Below are 21,003 nucleotides of genomic sequence, written 5' to 3'. Positions count from 1 at the left end.
AGGCTCTGTAGGTAACCCTGTAATGAACAGCAATCAAAAAGATTAAGAGAACACTAAATCATTACAGCATAACACAAAGCCAGTTAAACTTGAGGGAATCGATCTGTCCAGTTAGGAAGCATAAACCACTGTGGATCTGTTTCACCTGCTCTGGTGCAAATGAAAGGGACAACAGGCGCACTGGAGAGGCAGCAAGAAGAGAACACCTAAAACAGTTGGTGTCCAACAACCTTTGGTCTTTTCTGATTTTTCTCTGGTTTTGTTTTGTGCTAGTTTCCTTATCACTCCTGGTAGCATGGAAGAACATCGGAGCGTGTTTTTCATGTGAATGTTAACAGTGTCCTGAGGGGGATGATGATTACTGTCTTGAGGGACAATAAATGCATGACATGTCTGTTTAGACCTTTTTGTTCTATGAGGAAGCTTCTATATTTTAATACTCTAATTTTTCTCCAGTGTTATCATTAAAGACAGCCGTCAATGCTGCCTCTCACATTGTTGTTTTTGTCCATGCTGCTCTGTTTGTAAATGAAGCTGCTTAGTGTCAATCAGTCTGCCTCCTCCATGTCTGCGTTTTGGGTCCTCCTCTCAGGTGATGGTTTGTGACATCCTGGAAACTCTGCGGCACTTCAAATGCACGGATACGTAACTTCCCACTGGTTCTCAGATGGATTTGGGTCTGGGGAATATAGCAGTCAGTCACTGGAATGAATGCCTTCGTCATCCAGGAGCTGCTCTGGCAACATGAGGCCGAGCAGTAGTCCTGCACCAGGAGAAAAGCAGGACCCACTGCTCAGCATAAGGTCTGATACCGAGTCTGAGGAGTTCATCCTCCGTCCAAAGATACAGTATGTCTACCCAGACCATCACTGAGCCACTGCCAAACAGGGCGTGCAGGATGATGTTGCAGGCAGCATAACATTTACCTTGGCATCTTCACTCTTTCACGTCTGTCACATGTGCTCAGTGTGAACCTGCTCTGATCTGTGACGAGCATGGTGCACCAGTGCCTGGTGTTCTCTGAGGGATACCAACCGGCCCGCACCCTGCTGGGCTGTGAGCACAGGTCCCACTAAAATACTTCTGGGACTCGTATTATAATCTTTTTCTGATAGTTTGGTCAGAAAGAGAAACCTAAGTAGCCCGCTGGAGGTCATGTTGTAGGGTTGTAGCAGAACTCCTCCTGTTCCTCCTCCTTTCTCCTTTTGCTGATCATGTTCCTGGGTTGATGTTCGTCTATGGTCCTGACCAGCTGTCCTCCTGTAATGGCTCATCTGCTATCCCCTCCACACTCTTGCTGGGAGACACAGCAAAACATCATTCATGTCCCCTTTAGGAATGTAATCACACCTGATATGCATTAAGCTCTTATTAATATCATGGACATATTTTTAGCTTTTATTTGTACTTTCAACAATCCTTCAGCAGCTGATCCTAATATATACCAGCACACCAGAATGTAGGTAATTAGTTGTACTTAATATAATATGCAGTTTATTATGTGCGTCTGAGCCCCCGGTGTGGAGCATGTGTGTGTGTGCTGGCCACACCACGCAGACCTGTGGGGCATGGACAGGTGGGCCTGTGGCGTCTTTGTCCAGGGGAATGCATTTTTAACACAGTCCTCACCACAGACCGGGCCAGCGGTGCAACCCTCAGTACATCATTTACTGATAAACAGATTTAAAATGCATTTAGCAAATATTATCAATCCGACAGGCAAAAAAAGAAGATGGTAAACATTACAGCAGAATCTTGGCATTGTCATCTGCTAGCATGGCACAAGTAGCCTTGTTTGGCACCACTGTTTTAAATTGAGGAGTTCGCATATTGTGATGACCTGATATTTCAACCAATTTCCAGACCCTGCTACCACCTACTGCCTCCAGCACTGTCTCCCTGACTGCTGCCCTTAGATCATTCATATCATTGCACAGCAGCACACTGTTAAAATCCCGCTGCTCTACTTGTTTACTCAGTACCTCCTGCTATGTAATCTGTTCACTATTCATTGGTCTTGGTCTGCCTAACCAGTAGAGGCAGCTGCTAGCAGCCTCTGAAGGGAACGCAGCAGCTTTAGTCACAAAAATAAGCAGGGAAGGAATTCTGTCTGGTTTGGGAATCATATTGGAACTATAGGAGTGGGTTACTCTCTCTCTCACTGTGTAGGCGCTCAGACCCTAAAATCCCTGCTGACTGGATGTCTGGTGGAGAGGGTGCAGACAGCCGACACTAATCCGGCCTCTCAAACACAGGGAAACACACACACATACACACACACACACACACACACACACACACACACACACACACACACACACACACACACACACACACAGGCACGGGATCTGCAACACACACTTAAAACACACATGTAAGTCCCGTTTGAGCTGGCACGCCATCATGTGATATTGGTAGCTGATATGCTGCATGCAATTATGTGAGCAGCTTTACTATTGTATTTTTCAGCTATTTTCATTTGGATAAACAGTCAGTGAGGGGGTCTGATCACTGAGCTGTGTGACACTTCTTTCACTAAAGTGGATTAATAGCAGCTAGATTACATTTAACAGAAAAAAATCCAAACAAAATATCCACATGGAGACGTTTTAGTTCATGGGCCGGACCAGTAAAAGACAACGGATGTGCATGATAAATAAAATAATAATAATAATATTTAAATTTTGGCTATAGCCACATGTAATGAACAAACCAATGACAAAATAAATCATAAACAACGTGAGATTCGTCAGTTTTTCCACACTCACACTGCAAAAATTGAAAACCAGAAACGTCCCAGCACAGCATCCCAAAACAGCAGTTCAGACCTCCGGCTCTGGCCTGGATGAAATGAACAGACATTTAAAAGAGACACGATCCCTTTTGAACTCTCTCAGCACGTTTCCTCGTGCAAGATGCAGTGAAAAGTGCTAATGTTTGTCACTCTTTGCAAAGCCTTCCAGTGAGCCTGACTGGACCCGCTGACCATATGTTTGACACACCTGAGAGAAATAAATACTCTGTGGAGTGAAGTCTAGTTGACCTCCTGGTTTGTGGACTGTTTTTAATCATTTTTGATATTTCTTATTTGCATCTTTTTTGCAATGCAGAGTAATTGCATTAAATGCAGTGCTTAATTATAATTAAAAATCTATTTAAAAACTCACTCGTGTTTGCTATTTCTATTTTCTAAGGACATAGTCCACTTCTGCTGCTGACGTGATTGAGACACAGCAGATAAACACAGATTTGTGTGTGCTTCAGACAGACAGACAGAGACTGAATGATGATGCTGATGATGGTGATGCTCTGGTAACCCCTCACCTAGATCATCCTTTTGTGCGCGGCGCGCTGCAGGCTCATATCTCTGCGCTTTTGCCCAGCTGTCACCTCCGGCATTGGTCCACCGAACAGACACACGTAGGCGCGTATCCGACCGACCCAACCCCCTTTTCCTCCGGCAGACTGACGAGCCGGCGAGCGGCGGGACGGCCAGGCAGCGACGACCCGCAGCTGCAGCCCTGACCGGAGGACTTCCACCGACGGAGTGAGTAAAATACGTTGTTTTTAAGAACCCAAGAGGTTGTTTTTCTGCAGAAAACACAGCGAAAATGCAGTTTTCTCTCTGTGCAGTGGAAGCTGGGGGAGGGAGAGTGGGAGGGGGTGTTTCTCCGGATTTCAGTCTGCGTTGCCGGGTGGAGATCAGTAATGTAATTGAAGGATCATAAACAGCGCAGCTATAAAAGAAGCCCAAACAGCCATTGCATTCATTTGGAAACATGCGCAATGTTTTTATCTGTAGCTTCTGCAGCGTGTGCATCAAATTGCAGGAGCCTGCTTAACAAGGAGTCTCCGATTTTACTACCTGGTGACAAAACGCATGAAAAATCTCCATCTGAGTCTAAAGCATGAGCCCAGTTGCATTATAAGACTGCGGAAATGACCTTATTTATTACATTTTTGCCCTTGTTGTTGTTTTCACGTCGCTGTTTGCACATTCCAGCCTTAAATTCATCGCCGCACGACGCGTGCTGTGTGAAATCTGGATCATTATAATGTGTTTTTACGTGACTTTGTGTTAGAAATAAGTTTAATCTCAGCTGGATCCTCTGGTCCGGCTCAGTCCCTCCCGGCGAAGCTCGTGTCTGAACACGTTGTTAGAACGGGGGTGTGTTCCTGAAAGCCAGGGCTCAGCCAATCAGCGTCGGCGGCACTCCCACACGGTGCCGCTTGTTTACTACTGAAGCTTGGCGCTGATTGGTGGAAAGGTGGGGGAAATCGGGCTTTGTGCTGTGTTTGGGTGCACAAAAAAAGAATGGGTGAGATGAGCTATCTCCTCGAAGAATCCCTTATGTGCAGGTTTCCAAGTAGGAAATAACTTGTATATGGAAGCCAGTAAAAAATAGTAATTTCTTGAAATGAACAAGAGGGGTTTGATACAGCAACGTGGTGCCACTGTATAATTACCATTTAAAACACAGCTTCCTTTATGTGTTGTTTTGTGAGGTTACTATTGTTTAGTGTTGTGCCAGTGTATTGTTTTTGTATTTGTAGTACGGCTGTGTTATGTGAGCCAGATGTGGGCAGAATGTCATGGCACACCATTTGGCCCACATAAGGTGGTCCTGTGGTGGAGCTCTGACAGCCAGACTCAACCTGGATCAATGCTGAATCTCTGGGCCAACACTGTCCCAAAGAAACGGGCAGAAGTGGTCCAAACATTTATTACTATCTGGGTAAAATAGGAGCAGAGAAAAGTCATCATTTCTGATCTTTTACACGTTTAGTTTAGATTTTTGTAATGTTATGTAATGTAAACACGAATCTACTCCAAAATATGGGCTCTTCAGAAAATGTCAGTCATTAACCGTCAATAAATGCCAGAACACAGAAACACAGTGAATCACGGTTTGTCAACGCTGCACAGTCACCATTGTGTTGGGATTATTCCTGAGTCTACTGAATGCAGCATTGCCCCCATTTTACCTCTGTGGGCTACAGGCCACAGTGAATGTACCCAAACGCCAGATTAGGTCTTTGTAAGGCGTTATGAGTCTCGTACTTTATCAGAGTAGACAGCAAAACTACAGCAAGATTGCGATCCGATCTAAATCCACTCAAGTCTGCGTTCCCTTCACATGCCTGCAATAATTTTCAAATCTCCTGTGGTGTCGTTGCGCTGCGCTGTCAGACGCAGAGATGCAAGATGGAATAAGTGTTTGCCAACAGACACTCGTCAGCAAAGCTGCCGTCTGTTTAGATCCCCATATTTATTCACCAAGCATATTTGTCATCTGATGCCGTGGTTCACTGAGAGCATATTCTCTCTAGCTGAAAATAACCTCCATCGTTGAATCCTTTGAAGAAGGAAGCTGGGCAGAGATTACAACCAAAGTTACCGAAGGACGTTCGTGGTGAAATTTGATGTAATGTTACAGTGAAGTCACACTGCAGTGCAGCATGGCTGGGGTGCTGGAAGATTAATAATGCTGGGACATATTTTCATTTGTTCACGTTGTCTGTGGCGTCCTGTCTGCAGGAAGGTGTGACACTGTGCTGAGTCCCCTCAGTGTGTGCAGCAGCACCATGGCAGCTACGGGACCCGAGGCCAGAGCTGGAGCAGAGCCAGGCGGGACGGCAGCCTGCTTCTCTACAACGACGCAGGGCAGCAACGGGCCCGGCGTGCAGCACGCTCTGGTGAGAAGCCTGACAGAGACGAGACTCCCTTTAAGGCCCGCGAAAGTCATCTGTTTTCTGGGGGAATTACTGATTCATACATCTAAAAAAAAAAATCCCTCAAGTTCCCATTTCAGGTTTGCATGGCGTTACAGGCGCATTTAAATCACAAGAAAAATCATTACAGTAAGCAAAAGGCCACACTCCTGAAAGTTCAGACCATAACTGAGAAAAGAAATTCAAGAAATGGGATCATTATTTCTTTCCCCTGTGTTAGATGTAATGCACTGCCTGGTCAGAGGCTGGCAGCCACTTCTTTTCACACTGTTTCACTGGCAGATTATGCTGTCTGCGTGCAGGACGCCACAGATGGACAGGAAATATTCTCTTAACTGCTTTATTCATGGTCACAGTGAGGCTCAGTAGCAGGGTATCACAGACGCATGTAAACAGCTTAACCCATATAAGGCCTGAACAGTGTTTTGTCTGTCCACTGATGAGCTGAGTGGAAGGTTTATGTTGAAGTGAACCAGAGCAAGACACTGAACGGACAACTTTTCCAGGCTGGGATCAGGAACTCATTGTGTCATTGCCTCACTTTGAAGGTATATACACAGAGCTGTGTCCAGGCTGAGAGTGGACGTTACAAGAGCAACCGGGCTGCTTCGCTGCAAAATATGGGAGCCGCAGTGCACCTCAGCAACAGAGAGGCTCCATACAGGTGAGCGACACTGCAGGTGCTGTAGTTTTGTAGGAACCACAGGCTGTATACAAAAGATGGACCCACATGATGTCACCGATTAGTTGGAAAGCTGCATCCCAGCCAGTAGGGATTTTGGGGGACGGGTGTTGTTGGTGGTGGGGTGTTGATACAGCATAGTATCGCAATATTTTATCGATACAGGGACGCCAAATATTGATACTATATAAAATAATTTAAAATACTCTGGGAATACTATAAACAAGAGGGTTCCTGTCATGCACCACCACCCTGAGATAATATTAGCTGAGCAAACTTACATGAAATCAGCCCAACCGGAAAACCATCCAACACTGGACACACTGAGCTTGACAAAGCTACCTGCTAGTTCAGAGCAAGCTAATGGCTCAATCACATGAGCAAAAACAGGACAGCAACCTCCATGCAGCTACAAAAAAAAAAAATGGCTGCCCAGTCATTATTGAATTTTTTCACATTCTGCGACCGATTGGAACTTGTGGTGACTAAATGGTTGCTCAGAGCTTGAGTAGGTAGTAATAAAGTGCCTGGTACCAGGTACTACCACCTAATGGAAAACCCTAAAAACTGAGTAGAGTCGTGTTGAGTCGAGCCGAGTAGGTACTAGTGGAAAAGACACATTTGTCAATGAGCACAACTCGAGGAGACTCAGCTCAACTGGCTGCCAGCTGTTTGTATTCTGGTTACATTTCTATAGAACAGGAAGGCTGCTGAGGGCAAATGTAATAGTTAAATGTGAATTTCTGTTTATGTAGACAGCAACAGATATGTGATTTTCAACATTTTATCACAGTTAATTAAACAGATCCCATGGAATTGCCATACATACCATACAATATATGTTACTGCAATACTCAGCATGTCGTTAAACGCTCAAACTCACAATAATATTGTATCATTAGTGAAGTATTGTGATAATATCATATTGTGGGGTGTCTGGTGGTAAGTGGTAAGCAACAGACTAATAAAACACTAGAACTTCAATCTCCAAAACTGCGGAGCAGACGTGTTGGATGGGCTGAACCACAAAGCAGCCAATACTGTTGCCAAAAGGCACCAACAACCAACCAACCACCAGAGGCTAAATTCATTTTTTGCACCAGCCTCGTACATGTTTATTTCTGTGGTAAAGCTGAGCGTTTTATCATGAGAGTCTATGGGGAGTCACTCTTTTGAGGCTGCCTCAAGTGGCCAGTAGAGGAACTGCAGTTTTTGGACCTTCTGTGTTGGCTCTATTTTCCAGGTGTTGCTGCTTGGTAGGAGTATGTGAGGGTGGACTTGATCTTACCAGAATATTTCTGTATGTTGTCTCCAGCTTCCGCAGCCCAGAGTCGGTAGAGATGGATGAGATCATGGCGGCCATGGTTCTGACCAGTCTGTCCTGCAGCCCCGTGGTTCAGAGCTCATCACAAACAGATCCTGGACCAGGTTTGTATCACCACAATCACATATGTTCACATATATGGCGGTCAGTAGTCTGACACATCACGGCACCCCCCCCCCAAGATAGTTCCTATTAATAGTTTATAACTTCAAAAGTTTTATTAAATTATTTGTGGCTTTACCACTTGTAACGTAGACATTACAGAGCAGAGATATGACAATAAGAGCCAAGAAGAGAAATTCCTTGAAGACAAAGGCGGTGCTTGTCCTCCCCATTTCTCCCAAATAGCCAGTCACCTGCTTTAACGGCCAAACTGGGACACATATGAGCCACTCGTGTTGTTGCGCTGATGCTTACAAACAGTTAAGAGTCACCACAGATTAAGCTGTGTGGTGTCAGATATGTTGTATCTGCTCATTACTGTTGCAAAGATAAGTGTACTTACGGATGTTTGTTCAGTGCTGTGGTGGGATGAGCCAGACACACTGACACACACTCTGGATTAAGCTGTTAATGAAGCTGCAGTGTTGTGGAATGCTGCACGTGTGGAGTACAAGTTTAATTTGCAGGGGAAAAGCTTTTTAAACATTAACTTTGGGGCAAAGTCAGCCAATTTGATCAGTAATTCTGTTCTTACTCTATCTACAGACAGAGTAGGCTTATTTCCAAAGGGGTGGCCACAGTGGATTGATCAACCATGTTTGATTGGGCATAGATTTTACATTAGATGCTGTTATTGATACAAGCCTCCCATTTATCTGCCAATATGAGTTCACTAACTTGTGAGGCTGGGTTCGTGTCTCCTCCTGGTTTCCAATTAGTGATCTTGACTGTCCAGCTGATTATACAGTATCCCGGGCTACTGCACACAGTAGCAATTCCTCTGCTGTTTGTTTTTATGCTGCTTCCAATTTGGCTGCATAGCAGCTGGAGTACACATGCAAGCAAGCGTCTGCTACCTCCAGTGACTAAACACGATTTTATTCTTTGTGTGACCAACTTTGAACTGCTGCACAATACTAGAGCACCATCACCACAGTTATGACTGCAGTCCTTTCATGTTGGTCATCTTTCTTTGGACTCACCCCAGCTTACTCCCAATCACAGCTGATTCACTCAACTGTTCTATTCTGATTTGAGTGATCTTATTGTTGTACAGTATGTGTAAAAGTCTTGAGCCACCCCTCATTTCAGTCTTCCATGGAGCCAGACTTTCTTGTGTGTGTGTGTGTGTGTGTGTGTGTGTGTGTGTGTGTGTGTGTGTGTGTGTGTGTGTGTGTGTGTGTGTGTGTGTGTGTTTGTTTTGTTTTTTTTAAGTGGTCTTAAGCAACAGTTCTTCAGGCTTTCTGAAAATCTTTCAAAGTTATTCTCTGGACATTGGCTGCTTTTTCAGAGGAATGTTTTTAGTCTCTTGACACTGACTTGTGAATCATTCAAGCATAAGAAAGGCACCAAACTGAAGGAATGAACCAGTGTACCAGGCACATAACAGACAACTTAGCAAAAAAACAATTTTAAATTGTATCTTTAGGTAATTTGTTACTTTTAGTTGAATCTACAAAACTACCAAAGATAACTCAGTTTAACAATAAAATAACAAGGTGATTCCCAAAGAGCTATTAGCTGAAAACTTAGCATAACTCTGCATGATCTGCAGTGTGTCCTTAAAGATTTTGAAGAAACTGGGCAAGTGGAGGACCAAAGAAGACATGTCAGGCCTAAAAAAAAAAGATCTACAGCAGATGAACAGTATCTGAAAGCTGTGTCCATAAGAAACAGGAAAGAGACTGACCCTTCAGTTGATCCATCTACTGTTCGCTGAAGCCTCATCAGAAATGGTCTCAGTGGAAGGGTGGCTGTTAAGAAGCCATTCTTAATGAAGGGAAACAGGGTGAAAAGGCTGAGGTATCCCACATTACAAGAGAACTGGACTGAAAATCAGTGGCAACAGGTCTGAAGGAACGATGAGTCCATGTTTGAAAATTTTGGTTTAAATTGTTGTTAGTATGTATGGAGGAGGTCAGGAGAGATCAAACAGTGAGTGTCTGCAGCCATCTGTAAAACACGGTGGAGGCTCTGTCATGGTTTCAGCCATTGGTGATTGGAGATCTTCTCAAAATTGATGGAATTATGAAACCAGAAAAGTGCCATCAGCTTTTGATCCACCATGCAGCATCATCTGGAAAGCATGTGATTGGCAACGGATTAATTTTTCAGCATGACAATGATCCCAAACACCATCAGCCATGGACTGGCCTCCCCAGAGCCCGGAGATCAACATTACTGAAGCAATGTGGGATCATCCTGACTAAGAATTCTTCATCCAAAGAAGAGCTTTGAATGTCCTTCAAGAAGCCTGGAGAGCTGTTCCTGAGATTACTTAAAGGAATGACAAGGAAGCTGCCTCAGAGAGTTCAGACTGTGCTGAAGAATAAAGGTGGTCACACCAAATACTGACTTTCAAACTTATTAGAATTCTTCAAACTCTGTTTTTGCCTTGTTTACTGTATTTCCATTGATGCTTACACGGGTCACTAAATTGCTGCATCCGTTTGGTGGTTTCCTAGCAAAATATAAAGAAGTGAGGGATGGCTCTTTGCACGGCACTGTATGAAATACAGATATAGCTGCAGTATAGAAGCATAGCTTTCTGCTGTTCAAAAGTGAGACTTCTGGTTTTTGTTGGTGAAATGTGGCAGGACATGAAGAAAGCTCAACTCAACCCACTTGAGGCCCCTTTGTGTCCATTAAGCCATTCCATACGACATATTTATTAACTTGATAAACAATTTGCAAGAGCAAAAACAAAAGTTACTGTTTTTAATGTGTTGGCAAAGCAATAAAGAAAATATCTGTGAAAAGAGAACAGAGCAGGGAGTTAGTAAATAGGTGCTGAAATGATGGTAAAGCTGTCTTAAATACCGCATCACAACCTTGGCACCAGCACGGGACACCTGCTCTTCTCTGTAGGATGGGCAGAGGGGAAGCAGCAGAGAGCATTCCCAAATGCATGAGTAGCTATTTTCATCCCAAAAAGGAACAGAGAGTATTTGATATTTAAGCCAGAAGGTAAAGATTTTTTTTTTACAGACACGTGAGTTAGTGCACGAACTGGTTTCCCCTCAGCTCTGTGACAAACTGTAAGTTTTCTTTGGCTCACAAGAAATTGTTGCATCTTCCTCTAGCTGGCTCGTCGTCCTCATCTGCTGACATGGAATGCGGTGGAGGCGAGCTCTCTGACAGTGGCAGCAGCGGCTACTGGAGCTGGGACCACGGCAACGTGAGCCCCGCGCCCTCTCCGTCCGTCACCGAGATGGACAGCAGCCCCGACGAAGGCCTGCACATGGAGCTGGAGCAGGGAGAGGAGCTCACTGCCAAAAAGCCAAAGGTGCACAGCTTCCGCAACTCACAGTGGAAATTGCCGCGTCAGAAGTCTCTGGAATCAGCAAAGTCTCTGTACTTTCTGTCCTTACTCAACCTCCGTTGTGATCTGTCTCTCGCAGAGCTCCGTCAGAAGTGTGTACAAATGCCTGTGGCCCAGTTGCGGCAAAGTTCTCACGTCTTCAGTCGGAATAAAAAGACACATCCGTGTGCTGCATCTGGGGTGAGCTGGCACTTTGAATCTTCTCATTTACATGTGCAATCCCTTTCCTTCTTAGCAGAAATGAGGAACAATTGTGCTGACGTGTAAAACTAGAATTTATTATTTTTTTAACTAAATTAGGGACAGGTGGGGAGGGGCGCTGAATCCCCTTGAGTAGAGCAAAATAAAAAGTAAAGCAGAGTTTTTCCTGGCGCAGGATGAAGCTTTGGGAGATGACTGTGCACAACAGTAAAGACAGTGAGTCTGTGTAACCTCGTTTGGCAGAAATCCGTGCAGCTTCCTGCAGCTTTAAATCAACACAATATTATGCTTGTGTAAACGAAACTCCAGTTTTATTTACTTTAACTGTTTTTTTTTTGTTTTGTTTTTTTTTACAACACTGGATTCGATTTTAAAATGTCTATTTTTAACATCCATTTTTGCTATTTTAATGCTGCAGATTTTTATTTGGCTTTGGCCTTTCTGGGGGGATGTGTGCTGCATATATATATATATATATATATATATATATATATATATATATATATAGTGTGTTTGTGTATTAAAATCTGTATACATTATTTTTGATGATAACACAGTGTAGCTGTTAGTTTTATTGTATATCTGTTGGAAATAAGTGTGTTCTTTATGATGTAGGGAGCACTTCCTGGTGCTCCTTGTGTTTCACACATAACCCAATAAAACATTTATTTTTCTGCCATATGTCACAATTTTAATGGTGCACTAAAAATAGAGAACATTAAGTCATAATTGGTTGATTTTTATCAATTGGTCACTTCAAGGGTGTGATTATGTACGACGTTCTAGTTTGTCAGGTTTGTGTGTACACTGTTTGGCCGCTGTAGTCTGAGTTAAATTGGAATGCAGATAGTTCGGCCTTTTGGAACATTTCTCAGCTTCAAAACAACATTAAAAAAACAAGAGGGAATAAAAATTTCAGGTTGTGGAAGAGCTCTGCTTGGTTAGGCCGCTGTGAGTGCTGCTTTCAGTAACTCTGCAAACAGACAAGTCAGTCTTTTTCTCTGTGTATCCACTGATGTGTCCCTACTGCACATGCACAGCAGTGGGTCAGACCAATCCCAGCGAGAGGAGGACTTCTACTACACTAAGATATCCTGTGAGACCGTTGATGCCAGCTCCGGCCCAGCTCCGGCCCAGCAGGCTCTGGGCCAGGCCTCGTCCTCTCATCTCAGCTGGGCGTCCTGTGGTTCTCCTCCAGGCGCAGAGCTCCAGATCCCCCCGGCTCACAGGCCCAGGTCCAATTCCAGCTCTGGGCCAGGCCTGAGCAGGCCCAGTCAGCTCAGCCAGTCGGCCCCCAGCAGCTTTTGGCAGATTCACTCAGAGCATCTCTATCAGGTTGGTGCAGCAGTGTTGCTATCAGTTTCCAGTAGCATACCGGGAAGAGCATGAAGCGCTTGAAGATAGAGTAAATGCAAAGAAAATTATTAAAGGGTACCTGTCATGCTTTTTATTTGTTTTGTCATATACACTGCTAAAATGGTAGATGCTTGTGTTAAAAAGGAGAATAATGACTTCAGCGTTTGTACTCGTAATCTCTGTCAGCCAGAAGCTCACATTTCAGACTCATCCGAACACTCAGTTTTAAGCAGGTTTTTCTCCTCTTGGGTCTCTATGATGTCACTAAGAGGGGATATCCCTAATATGGTCATCTCAGGCACACAGATCTGGGTGTGAGTACAGAAGCTCCACCCACCTGCTGTTCAAACCTTGTATTTGTGAGGGGGCAGCCAATCAGAAGAATGTTAACGGGCTAAAAACAGATTTACTTTTTTTTTTTTTTCCAGACAGAAGATGAACTGAGAAACTGCACAAAGATACAACTGAAAATAAAAATTATGAACTGTAAATCAAAGCTATTCTAGTAGAGTCCAAGAATAAAACTACGGAGCTTCAAATGTGCAGAATAGGTTCCCTTTAATATCTAATTAATTTAGTATCACTAAACAGTGTAACCTTTTTTTTTTAATACTTTGCATACAGATGGGATATTTCTTTGACATTTGAGAAACATATTGAGAGTAGATAAAGTAACAGCACTCTTCCTGTGAAACACTTGCATACGTGGCCCAGTAAAAGTCTAGACCTCAACCTGACTGAAATTCTGTGGTGGGACCTTCATAGAGCTGTGCATAAATGAATGCCCGCAAACCTCAATGAACTGAAGTGACTTAGATGTGCACAGGAAAGCATAGAGTCCTGGCTGTATGCTTGCTTAGCTTAGCATAAATGCTAAAAACATGGAAGTAGCTTTTTTATGCACTTTAAACAAGGAAAATATATGAATTAATATAATTTCCAGGAGCTGATTGTGCCAGCTGTTCCCGCCACGTTTCCAGGCTTCATCACTCATATTTTAAGAGAAGCTGAAGTAAACTAATAAAGTCTCTCATCATTTTCATGAATGAATCAATGAATGAAGCTATGCTCCACAGTTTAACAGAAATAATTCAAATGAGAACAATTAATATTATATTTTAAAGCTTGTGTCCTTTATTTAAAGAGCCTTTCAACCTCATCTCACAGAACATCTCTGCTCAACAGAATATTTTCAGATTATTTTTTACACCTCCAGCGAGCTGTTTATATTATTAGCTTTCATTTTCATATGGTGTGTGGCTGTAGCTGTATGAATCCAGCTCTAAAACGTAGAATAACCCTTGTCAGCCTGTAATAATTTAGCCCCAATTTAAATTTAAACATTTTAATGTTTTATAATTGCCTAAATAATCTTTGTAGGCTCTTCAAATGATTCTGCATCATTAAATTTGTAACTTCAGGGGAATTTTTTTACAGTCACATGAAGTTTTGTCACAAAATACTTGTTCAGTTAGTTATTATTTCAGTAATCACTTGTTTACTTCCCAGAACTAGAAGAAGACGACATTCTGGCGAATGAAATAGTTTGAGGGCAATGAAAGGAGACAGCACGGTTCTTGTTAGCATGAATTATTAAATGTCAGGCGCAGATTTTAGTGCATGAGCACCAGAATTCACATTCCAAATGTCACTTTTTCCCCATTTTCCTCAGAACAATTTTTTTTTTTGTCCAGGAATTCAGGCTGTGTATGAAAACGAAGAAAAAAAAAAAAAGTCTAGATTCCCTTTCTGCGAAATAGCTCAGCTGGGAAGTGAACTTCATTTTACCGCAGTTTTTTTTGCGCGAGTCTCACGTTACACGGTCTTGGTCTTGTTGCAGAAGTCCTCTTTACCCAGGGCCCCCAAGCAGAGACCCCGTCTAACGAGCAAGCGAGCTACGACTGTGTTTATGCATCACAAAGCAGCACATTTCACTGGTGACCTGCATTTACCCTGCGCCACGAGCCTGTAAATGGATGCTTTGTGACAGTGAGAGAGCAAGCTGTCTGCTTGCTCGCTTTCCCAAGGAGACTAGACTCTCACCAGCCTGCAAAAAAACCCCAGAAAAACACCACATAAAATCTCCCTGTACAGCAGTTAGAGCCTGACGTACACTTTGTAACTTTTCAGCTTTATAAACTTTCTGAAAAATATTCCTGCCAGACTTAAAAAAAAAAAAAGAAAGAAAAGCAATAACTGTGACAATTTTAGGCATTTTTCTGTTGCTACAAATGTTCGTATGTGTGCCACATTTGTTTTTCTTTAAGCAGGCAGAAATTCAAGTGAGAGTTCTGTGTGAGCGAGCGTGTGGGTTGAACTGTGGGTCAGTGCTGGTGGTGGTGGTGGAGCTGTGCCTCTGTATGTGTGTCACAGCTGCTGGCGCCTCGAAATGTCTGTTCACAGCGGTTCACTCACGCAGGTGTGGTTTTTTTCCTAGTCACTCCCACTGTTACTGATTGGCTTAACGCAGTGGATATATCATCATCATCATCACCATCAGATATTTTCTACCCTCTGCATCTTCTTCTGTCTGCACAGTTGGATGGATTGGGATGAAATAACACGTGCTTTGTTCAGATGGTTTAGGGTTGCTCGAGGTGGGGAAATAGGCCAGAGGGAGTGGAAACAGCTTGACCGGAAAAGATCATTTATCACGTGGGAGTTTAGTTGATTGTTACAGCAGTGAGTTGGAATAAAAAAAAAAGCCTCAGACTGATTATTTTTCTATTTGGCAATCTAGCTGATGTGAGGACTTGATTCAAGTACAAAACATGCCTGCTTAGAGTCATGTTTCTGTAAGCCAGTGAATGTTCTCTTGAATAGCGATATTGGAGCAGTGGTTCCCAAAGTCGAGAGTGCTACAACTTTTTAGAACATCTTCATTTAGCCTGGAAAAAGAGTTTGTTGCTCTATTTAAAAAAAGCCCTCCATAAAGCTAATTCAATTCAATTCAATTCAATTTTATTTATATAGCGCCAAATCACAACAAACAGTTGCCTCAAGGCGCTTTGTATTGTGGGTAAAGACCCTACAATAATACAGAGAAAACCCAACAGTCAAAACAACCACCTATGAGCAACCACTTGGTGACAGTGGGAAGGAAAAACTCCCTTTTAACAGGAAGAAACCTCCAACAGAACCAGGCTCAGGGAGGGGGGGTCATCTGCCGCGACTGGCTGGGGCTGAGGGGAGAGAGACAGGACAAAAGACATGCTGTCGAAGAGAGCCAGAGATTAATAATAATTAATGATTAAATACAGAGTGAAGTATAAACAAAGTAAATAAGGTGAATGAAAAGAAACAGTGCATTATGGGAACCCCCCAGCAGCCTAGGCCTATAGCAGCATAACTAAGGGATGGTTCAGGGTCACCTGATCCAGCCCTAACTATAAGCTTGATCAAAAAGGAAAGTTTTAAGCCTAATCTTAAAAATAGAGAGGGTGTCTGTCTCCTGAATCCAAGCTGGAAGCTGGTTCCACAGAAGAGGCGCCTGAAAGCTGAAGGCTCTGCCTCCCATTCTACTCTTAAGTATCCTAGGAACCACAAGTAAGCCAGCAGTCTGAGAGTGAAGTGCTCTATTGGGGTGATATGGGACTATGAGGTCTTTGAGATAAGATGGTGCCTGATTATTCAAGACCTTGTATGTGAGGAGAAGAATTTTAAATTCTATTCTAGATTTAACAGGGAGCCAATGAAGAGAAGCCAATATGGGAGAAATCTGCTCTCTCTTTCTAGTCCCTGTCAGTACTCTAGCTGCAGCATTTTGGATCAGCTGAAGGCTTTTCAGGGAGCTTTTAGGACAGCCTGATAATAATGAATTACAATAATCCACCCTAGAAGTAATAAATGCATGAATTAACTTTTCAGCATCACTCTGAGAAAGGATGTTTCTAATCTCAGAAATATTGCAGAAATGCAAAAAAGCGGTCCTACATATTTGTTTAATATGTGCATTGAAGGACATACCTGACCCACCTGACCCACAGGGTGGCTGTAGCTCAGGAGATAGAGCAGATCACCTATTAATTGGAAGGTTTGTGGTTCAATCCCTGGCTGCTCCAGTCTGCATGCCAAAGTGTTGTTGGGATACTGAACCCCAAGTTGCTCTCTGACGCAGTGTGTGTGAATATTAAATTGAAAGCACTCAGCTTGTATCAAACCAAAAAAGAAGCGCAGTGCCATTGTCAGGTTTTTCTCCACGTTGGGCAAAGCCATCACCAAACCATTTAGACGTCCAAAAGGCAGCAAAGAATTCATCTTGTAGGAAACAACTGAATACATAATTTGAAAAAAAGGGCCTAAACTAACAGCAGTAAGAGGAGCAAAATAAGATTCACATCTCTCTATAAAAATAACTGATTGCCAAGTAGCTTCATTTATTTCTGTATCTCAATAAATAAAGCATCACTATAAAATAAACAGAATACACAAGAACTGTAGACGCACATCAAGGTCTCGACAGATTTCACAGAGGATATAAAAATGCATTAAAAAAAACTGTAGTGTAAATAATTTAAACAACTGTCAGACAACAAAAACATTTAACATGTTTTACAAGTCAGCTTTTAAAGAAATGTACTCACACCTATAGCAAAGCATTTTAGCAATGTTATGTAGCATTTAAAGCTTCTGTACAGTTAATACTGAAGCTCAGGAGGTACATACTGAACACAGAGTCGCTCCCAATGCGTTCATTGGATCGTGAATGTTAGATAGAAAGCATTTAGATGTAGGAATAAAGTGCTTGTGGGAATGGGTGAAGGAGACATGCTGTATAAGGTGTTATAAGTGCTCATGTAGAGTAGAAAAGCTTTATATAAGAACCAGTCCATTTACCAAATGACATCATTCTCCAAAAGCCACAGGAAAGATTCTGGTTTATAGTTTCCAAACTGCAGGATGTATTTTCCCTGCACCTCCCTAGTGTCTGAGGCACCCCCTCCTCCTTCAATCAGACTTGTTGTGAGGAGGGATCAGCGTGGGCTTTCGTGGAACAGCACACAGACCCCTGCATATGACCTACGATGAAAAAAACAATCACACCATCTTTGATAGCCTGACTTTAAAAGAACTATTAATAGAAAGCTATGAAAAATCTTGTGGCGCAGTGTGGTCGGGCTTACAGAGCAGGAGGCAGGAGAAGGATGAGGATGCAGAAAAAGTGTTTTAAAGATCAAGGACAGGAGAAAAAATTAATTTGATTTAGGACTGTGATCAGTGTTTAGCTGACTCAGTGAAAGCTCAATCTAGTGCTATCATAGCTGTGATGAAAGTGCATTTGCTCCAGGTATTAAAAAATATTCTGTCTATGAATACTAGATTATAATATTTTTATTTTCATTTTAGAGAGTTTGATTTTCTGTTACATGGCACTGAACAGGAGTGGCCCTCCAATCTCATTGTACATCCTGTATAATGACAATAAAGGCATTCTATTCTATTCTATTCTATTCTAAAAATCGTTAAACACATGTTGCCGTAGCAGCGCACCGGATTTTGCGTTCATTTTTTGGGTCTCGCCGCAAAACGTTTTCTGCAATCGTTTGCACGTGCTTTGTCCGATTGGCCTGAAATTTTAATCACTTATGTACTGAACCAGCCTGAATCCATAACTGGGGAAATAGAGCAATTGGTGCAATAGCGCCCCCTACAGAATGAAACAAAAATTTATATGTAGAGAACAAAAGATGTTTCTCAGAAGTGCTTGAATTATGCTACACACATTCTGTAAGTCACTTTGACCAAAAAAAAAGGTCAGTGACACCCATATCACGTTTTTTTATGGTGCTGCCATGGCGATACTCCAAATGCCTCACATGCCGCATTTTATTCCAGTGGGGAAAAGCAGCGTTATTTACCTGTTGCCATTAAGTTAGTAACAGCTGGCTGTGTTAGCTTCATATTATAATGTAAGAGCACTGGAGTCTGACAGGTTGATTTAATTCACTAATGCACTGCAGGTGTGTCTGCTTAACCAGTGTTTCCTAACATTGCCATATTAAAGGGAAATGTGATGGTATCCTGTGCTGTCATATGTTTTCCCTGCTTGTCTCTGCTGCCCAACATTAAATTCACATTCTGTATGAAACAGGTTGTTGGACAGTTTAAGATCCTGCTGATGTGAAAAATCACGGGTCCACTTTTTTTTTTTTGCTTCCTCCAGGCCTGCAGCCCTGTCCAGATATCGGTGGCCCCCAGAAGCCCTGGCAGTCACGGTTGGACCCCCTCCACCTCTGGCCCTGGCCACAGTAACACTCCGGTGAGCCTTTAATCTGCCTTAACACTTATTTTTACATATAGTAGGAGGTTGGATAGGGCTCAGTTAACTCTAAGGTTGGAGACTTATCATGATTTAAATATTAGATATTTGATAATGTTGCTCTCAGTGTGGGGAGGGTGCTTCTAAAGCTGTCTGATCTTTGAGCGTTGCCTCCATCTCTGTCGCCGACATGTGCGGTGGCCACACTTAAGACTGCTACTGTGCTCAGTCTCTGGTTGTGTCCTCAGATGGTGAAACCTCGCTGCCGATCCGTCAGCGTCGGGGAACAGTGGCTCCAGCAGAACAGGCTGCAGCCAATGAGTGTGTCGCCCTCCCGCACTCACTGCTCCTTCAGGTGAGGCATTCATGCTCATTCATGGGGTTCAAATTTAAACAGAGCTAATAATCCGCAGCCACACCACCAGCTCTGTGTACAGTGCTTTGAACGGTACTTTCTATGTTAATGTAGCATGTTAGCATTCTAACATTTGCTAAACATTTGCTAAAAATTGATGAAGATTAGTATTTTGATCAGAAGTCTTTCTTTTTTCTCAAGTGTTGATGCAGGTATCCGTCCTCTAGCTTCTTCCTCGACATTGTCGTTTTTATCCTTAAATCGCATTTCCACTTCCTGGCGAGAAAAAACTACTTTATTTGATATCCCTCTGAGCCATTTTTTTGTAAAGACCGGTCTCCCCTCGCATCCTCATGATTCGTGTCTTTTTGCAGGAAGGGCCGCGGGGAGGCCAAGAAGTGCCGCAAGGTGTACGGAGTGGAGCACAAGGATCAGTGGTGCACTGCCTGCCGCTGGAAAAAAGCCTGCCAGCGCTTCCCGGACTAGAGGCGGCTCGGCGGCGGTGAGAGAAAGAGCGTGCGAGACGTGGACGGATGGATGCGTGGCAACAGAGACTTTTATCTAAAAGAGAATATAAATCAGGGCCTGAGAGCCATCAGTTGTTTTACTTGGTTTTTTTTTTTCCTTTCTTTTTTTCCTTTCAGCCTATTTTGTTTCTTTCCTAAAGGAATGCTAATGGACTTTTCTGTATCTTTGTATCTTTATCCTGAAAACTGAAGTCTGCGATGGTGCTAACTGTTGACTGACTTTGACCATGTGATGTGCTAAGCCTACAATACTCTCCTACTTTATCCAAAGGTCATATTACTACTCCTGTAGCTCCACTGTATTAGACCTGGCTGTTTTCGTTATTCCAATCCTCTCTTCCAGTGGTTACACAGTGGTTATGATGTACATTATATTGTGTGCTTTGAGTTATGTACGAGTATTTTGTACCTTTTTTTTTTTTTAATCGTCTGGTTCAGCCCAGGAATTGGGCAATTTTTTTTAATTATTTTCATGTTTTTTGGCACTTTGTTGGAATATAAACTCACGAGAATAAGCTAAAAGTTCTTTCCATGGAAATGGATTTCCTTCCTGCCCGTGTGTTGGCATACGACCAGTGTTAATGGTTCTGTTCCTTAAAGCCGTGGAGTCACGGCAATGGGACGAGTGTTAGAATGAGTTTGCAATAGCAATAAAAAAAAAAAAGAGAGGAAATATATTGTCAGACACATTAAAACAAAGCACTGAGAATTTGAGACGCTTTTTGTTATTCCTTTTTTTTCTTCTGCATGACAGTCCACGAAAGAAATAACAAACTATTTTATTGTTACTTTTTGCTATACACATCTCATATGAAGACTCAGAACAATGGTGTAAATGTTAAAAATGTGCGCTGAAATGTACACTGTGTTCACAAATAACATTTTTTTTTTTGTGTTGTTTGACAGAGAAACACACATGCATGTGCACACCTGCATCCTCTCTGCAATCAGCCACACACTGCAGAAATGACTGTTTAATCAAACACTAGTAAACACTTAAACACTATTAAGATGCAAAATCACGGCTGTGACTCGGCCTTTGGAGGAAAACACTTTTTTTTTCCCCACCCAAACATCTTTTT

The 21,003-nt window shown here is 42.7% G+C and overlaps 1 protein-coding gene across 3 annotated transcripts; it reads left to right on the top strand.

Moving 5' to 3' along the window:
- Positions 1–3,434: 3,434 nt before the first annotated feature.
- znf395b (zinc finger protein 395b) lies at positions 3,435–20,618 on the top strand. 3 transcript variants are annotated; one of them, XM_030721498.1, is made up of 10 exons: positions 3,435–3,547; positions 5,540–5,697; positions 6,282–6,397; positions 7,731–7,843; positions 10,985–11,187; positions 11,303–11,403; positions 12,468–12,759; positions 18,944–19,039; positions 19,288–19,394; positions 19,769–20,618. In XM_030721498.1, exons 2-10 carry the CDS (start codon positions 5,587–5,589, stop codon positions 19,878–19,880), a joined length of 1,251 nt encoding a protein of 416 aa, XP_030577358.1. In that variant the 5' UTR covers positions 3,435–3,547; positions 5,540–5,586; the 3' UTR covers positions 19,881–20,618. The 3 variants fall into 3 exon arrangements, with proteins under 3 accessions (XP_030577358.1, XP_030577356.1, XP_030577357.1); XM_030721496.1 differs by having other exon boundaries at positions 12,465–12,759; XM_030721497.1 differs by having other exon boundaries at positions 3,448–3,547; positions 5,544–5,697; positions 12,465–12,759.
- Positions 20,619–21,003: the final 385 nt, after the last annotated feature.

Source organism: Archocentrus centrarchus, chromosome 24, assembly GCF_007364275.1.
Source record: "Archocentrus centrarchus isolate MPI-CPG fArcCen1 chromosome 24, fArcCen1, whole genome shotgun sequence".
Classification (NCBI taxonomy): domain Eukaryota; kingdom Metazoa; phylum Chordata; class Actinopteri; order Cichliformes; family Cichlidae; genus Archocentrus; species Archocentrus centrarchus.
Note: the sequence above shows the minus strand (reverse complement) of the source record. Positions and strands in the feature narration are given on the sequence as shown.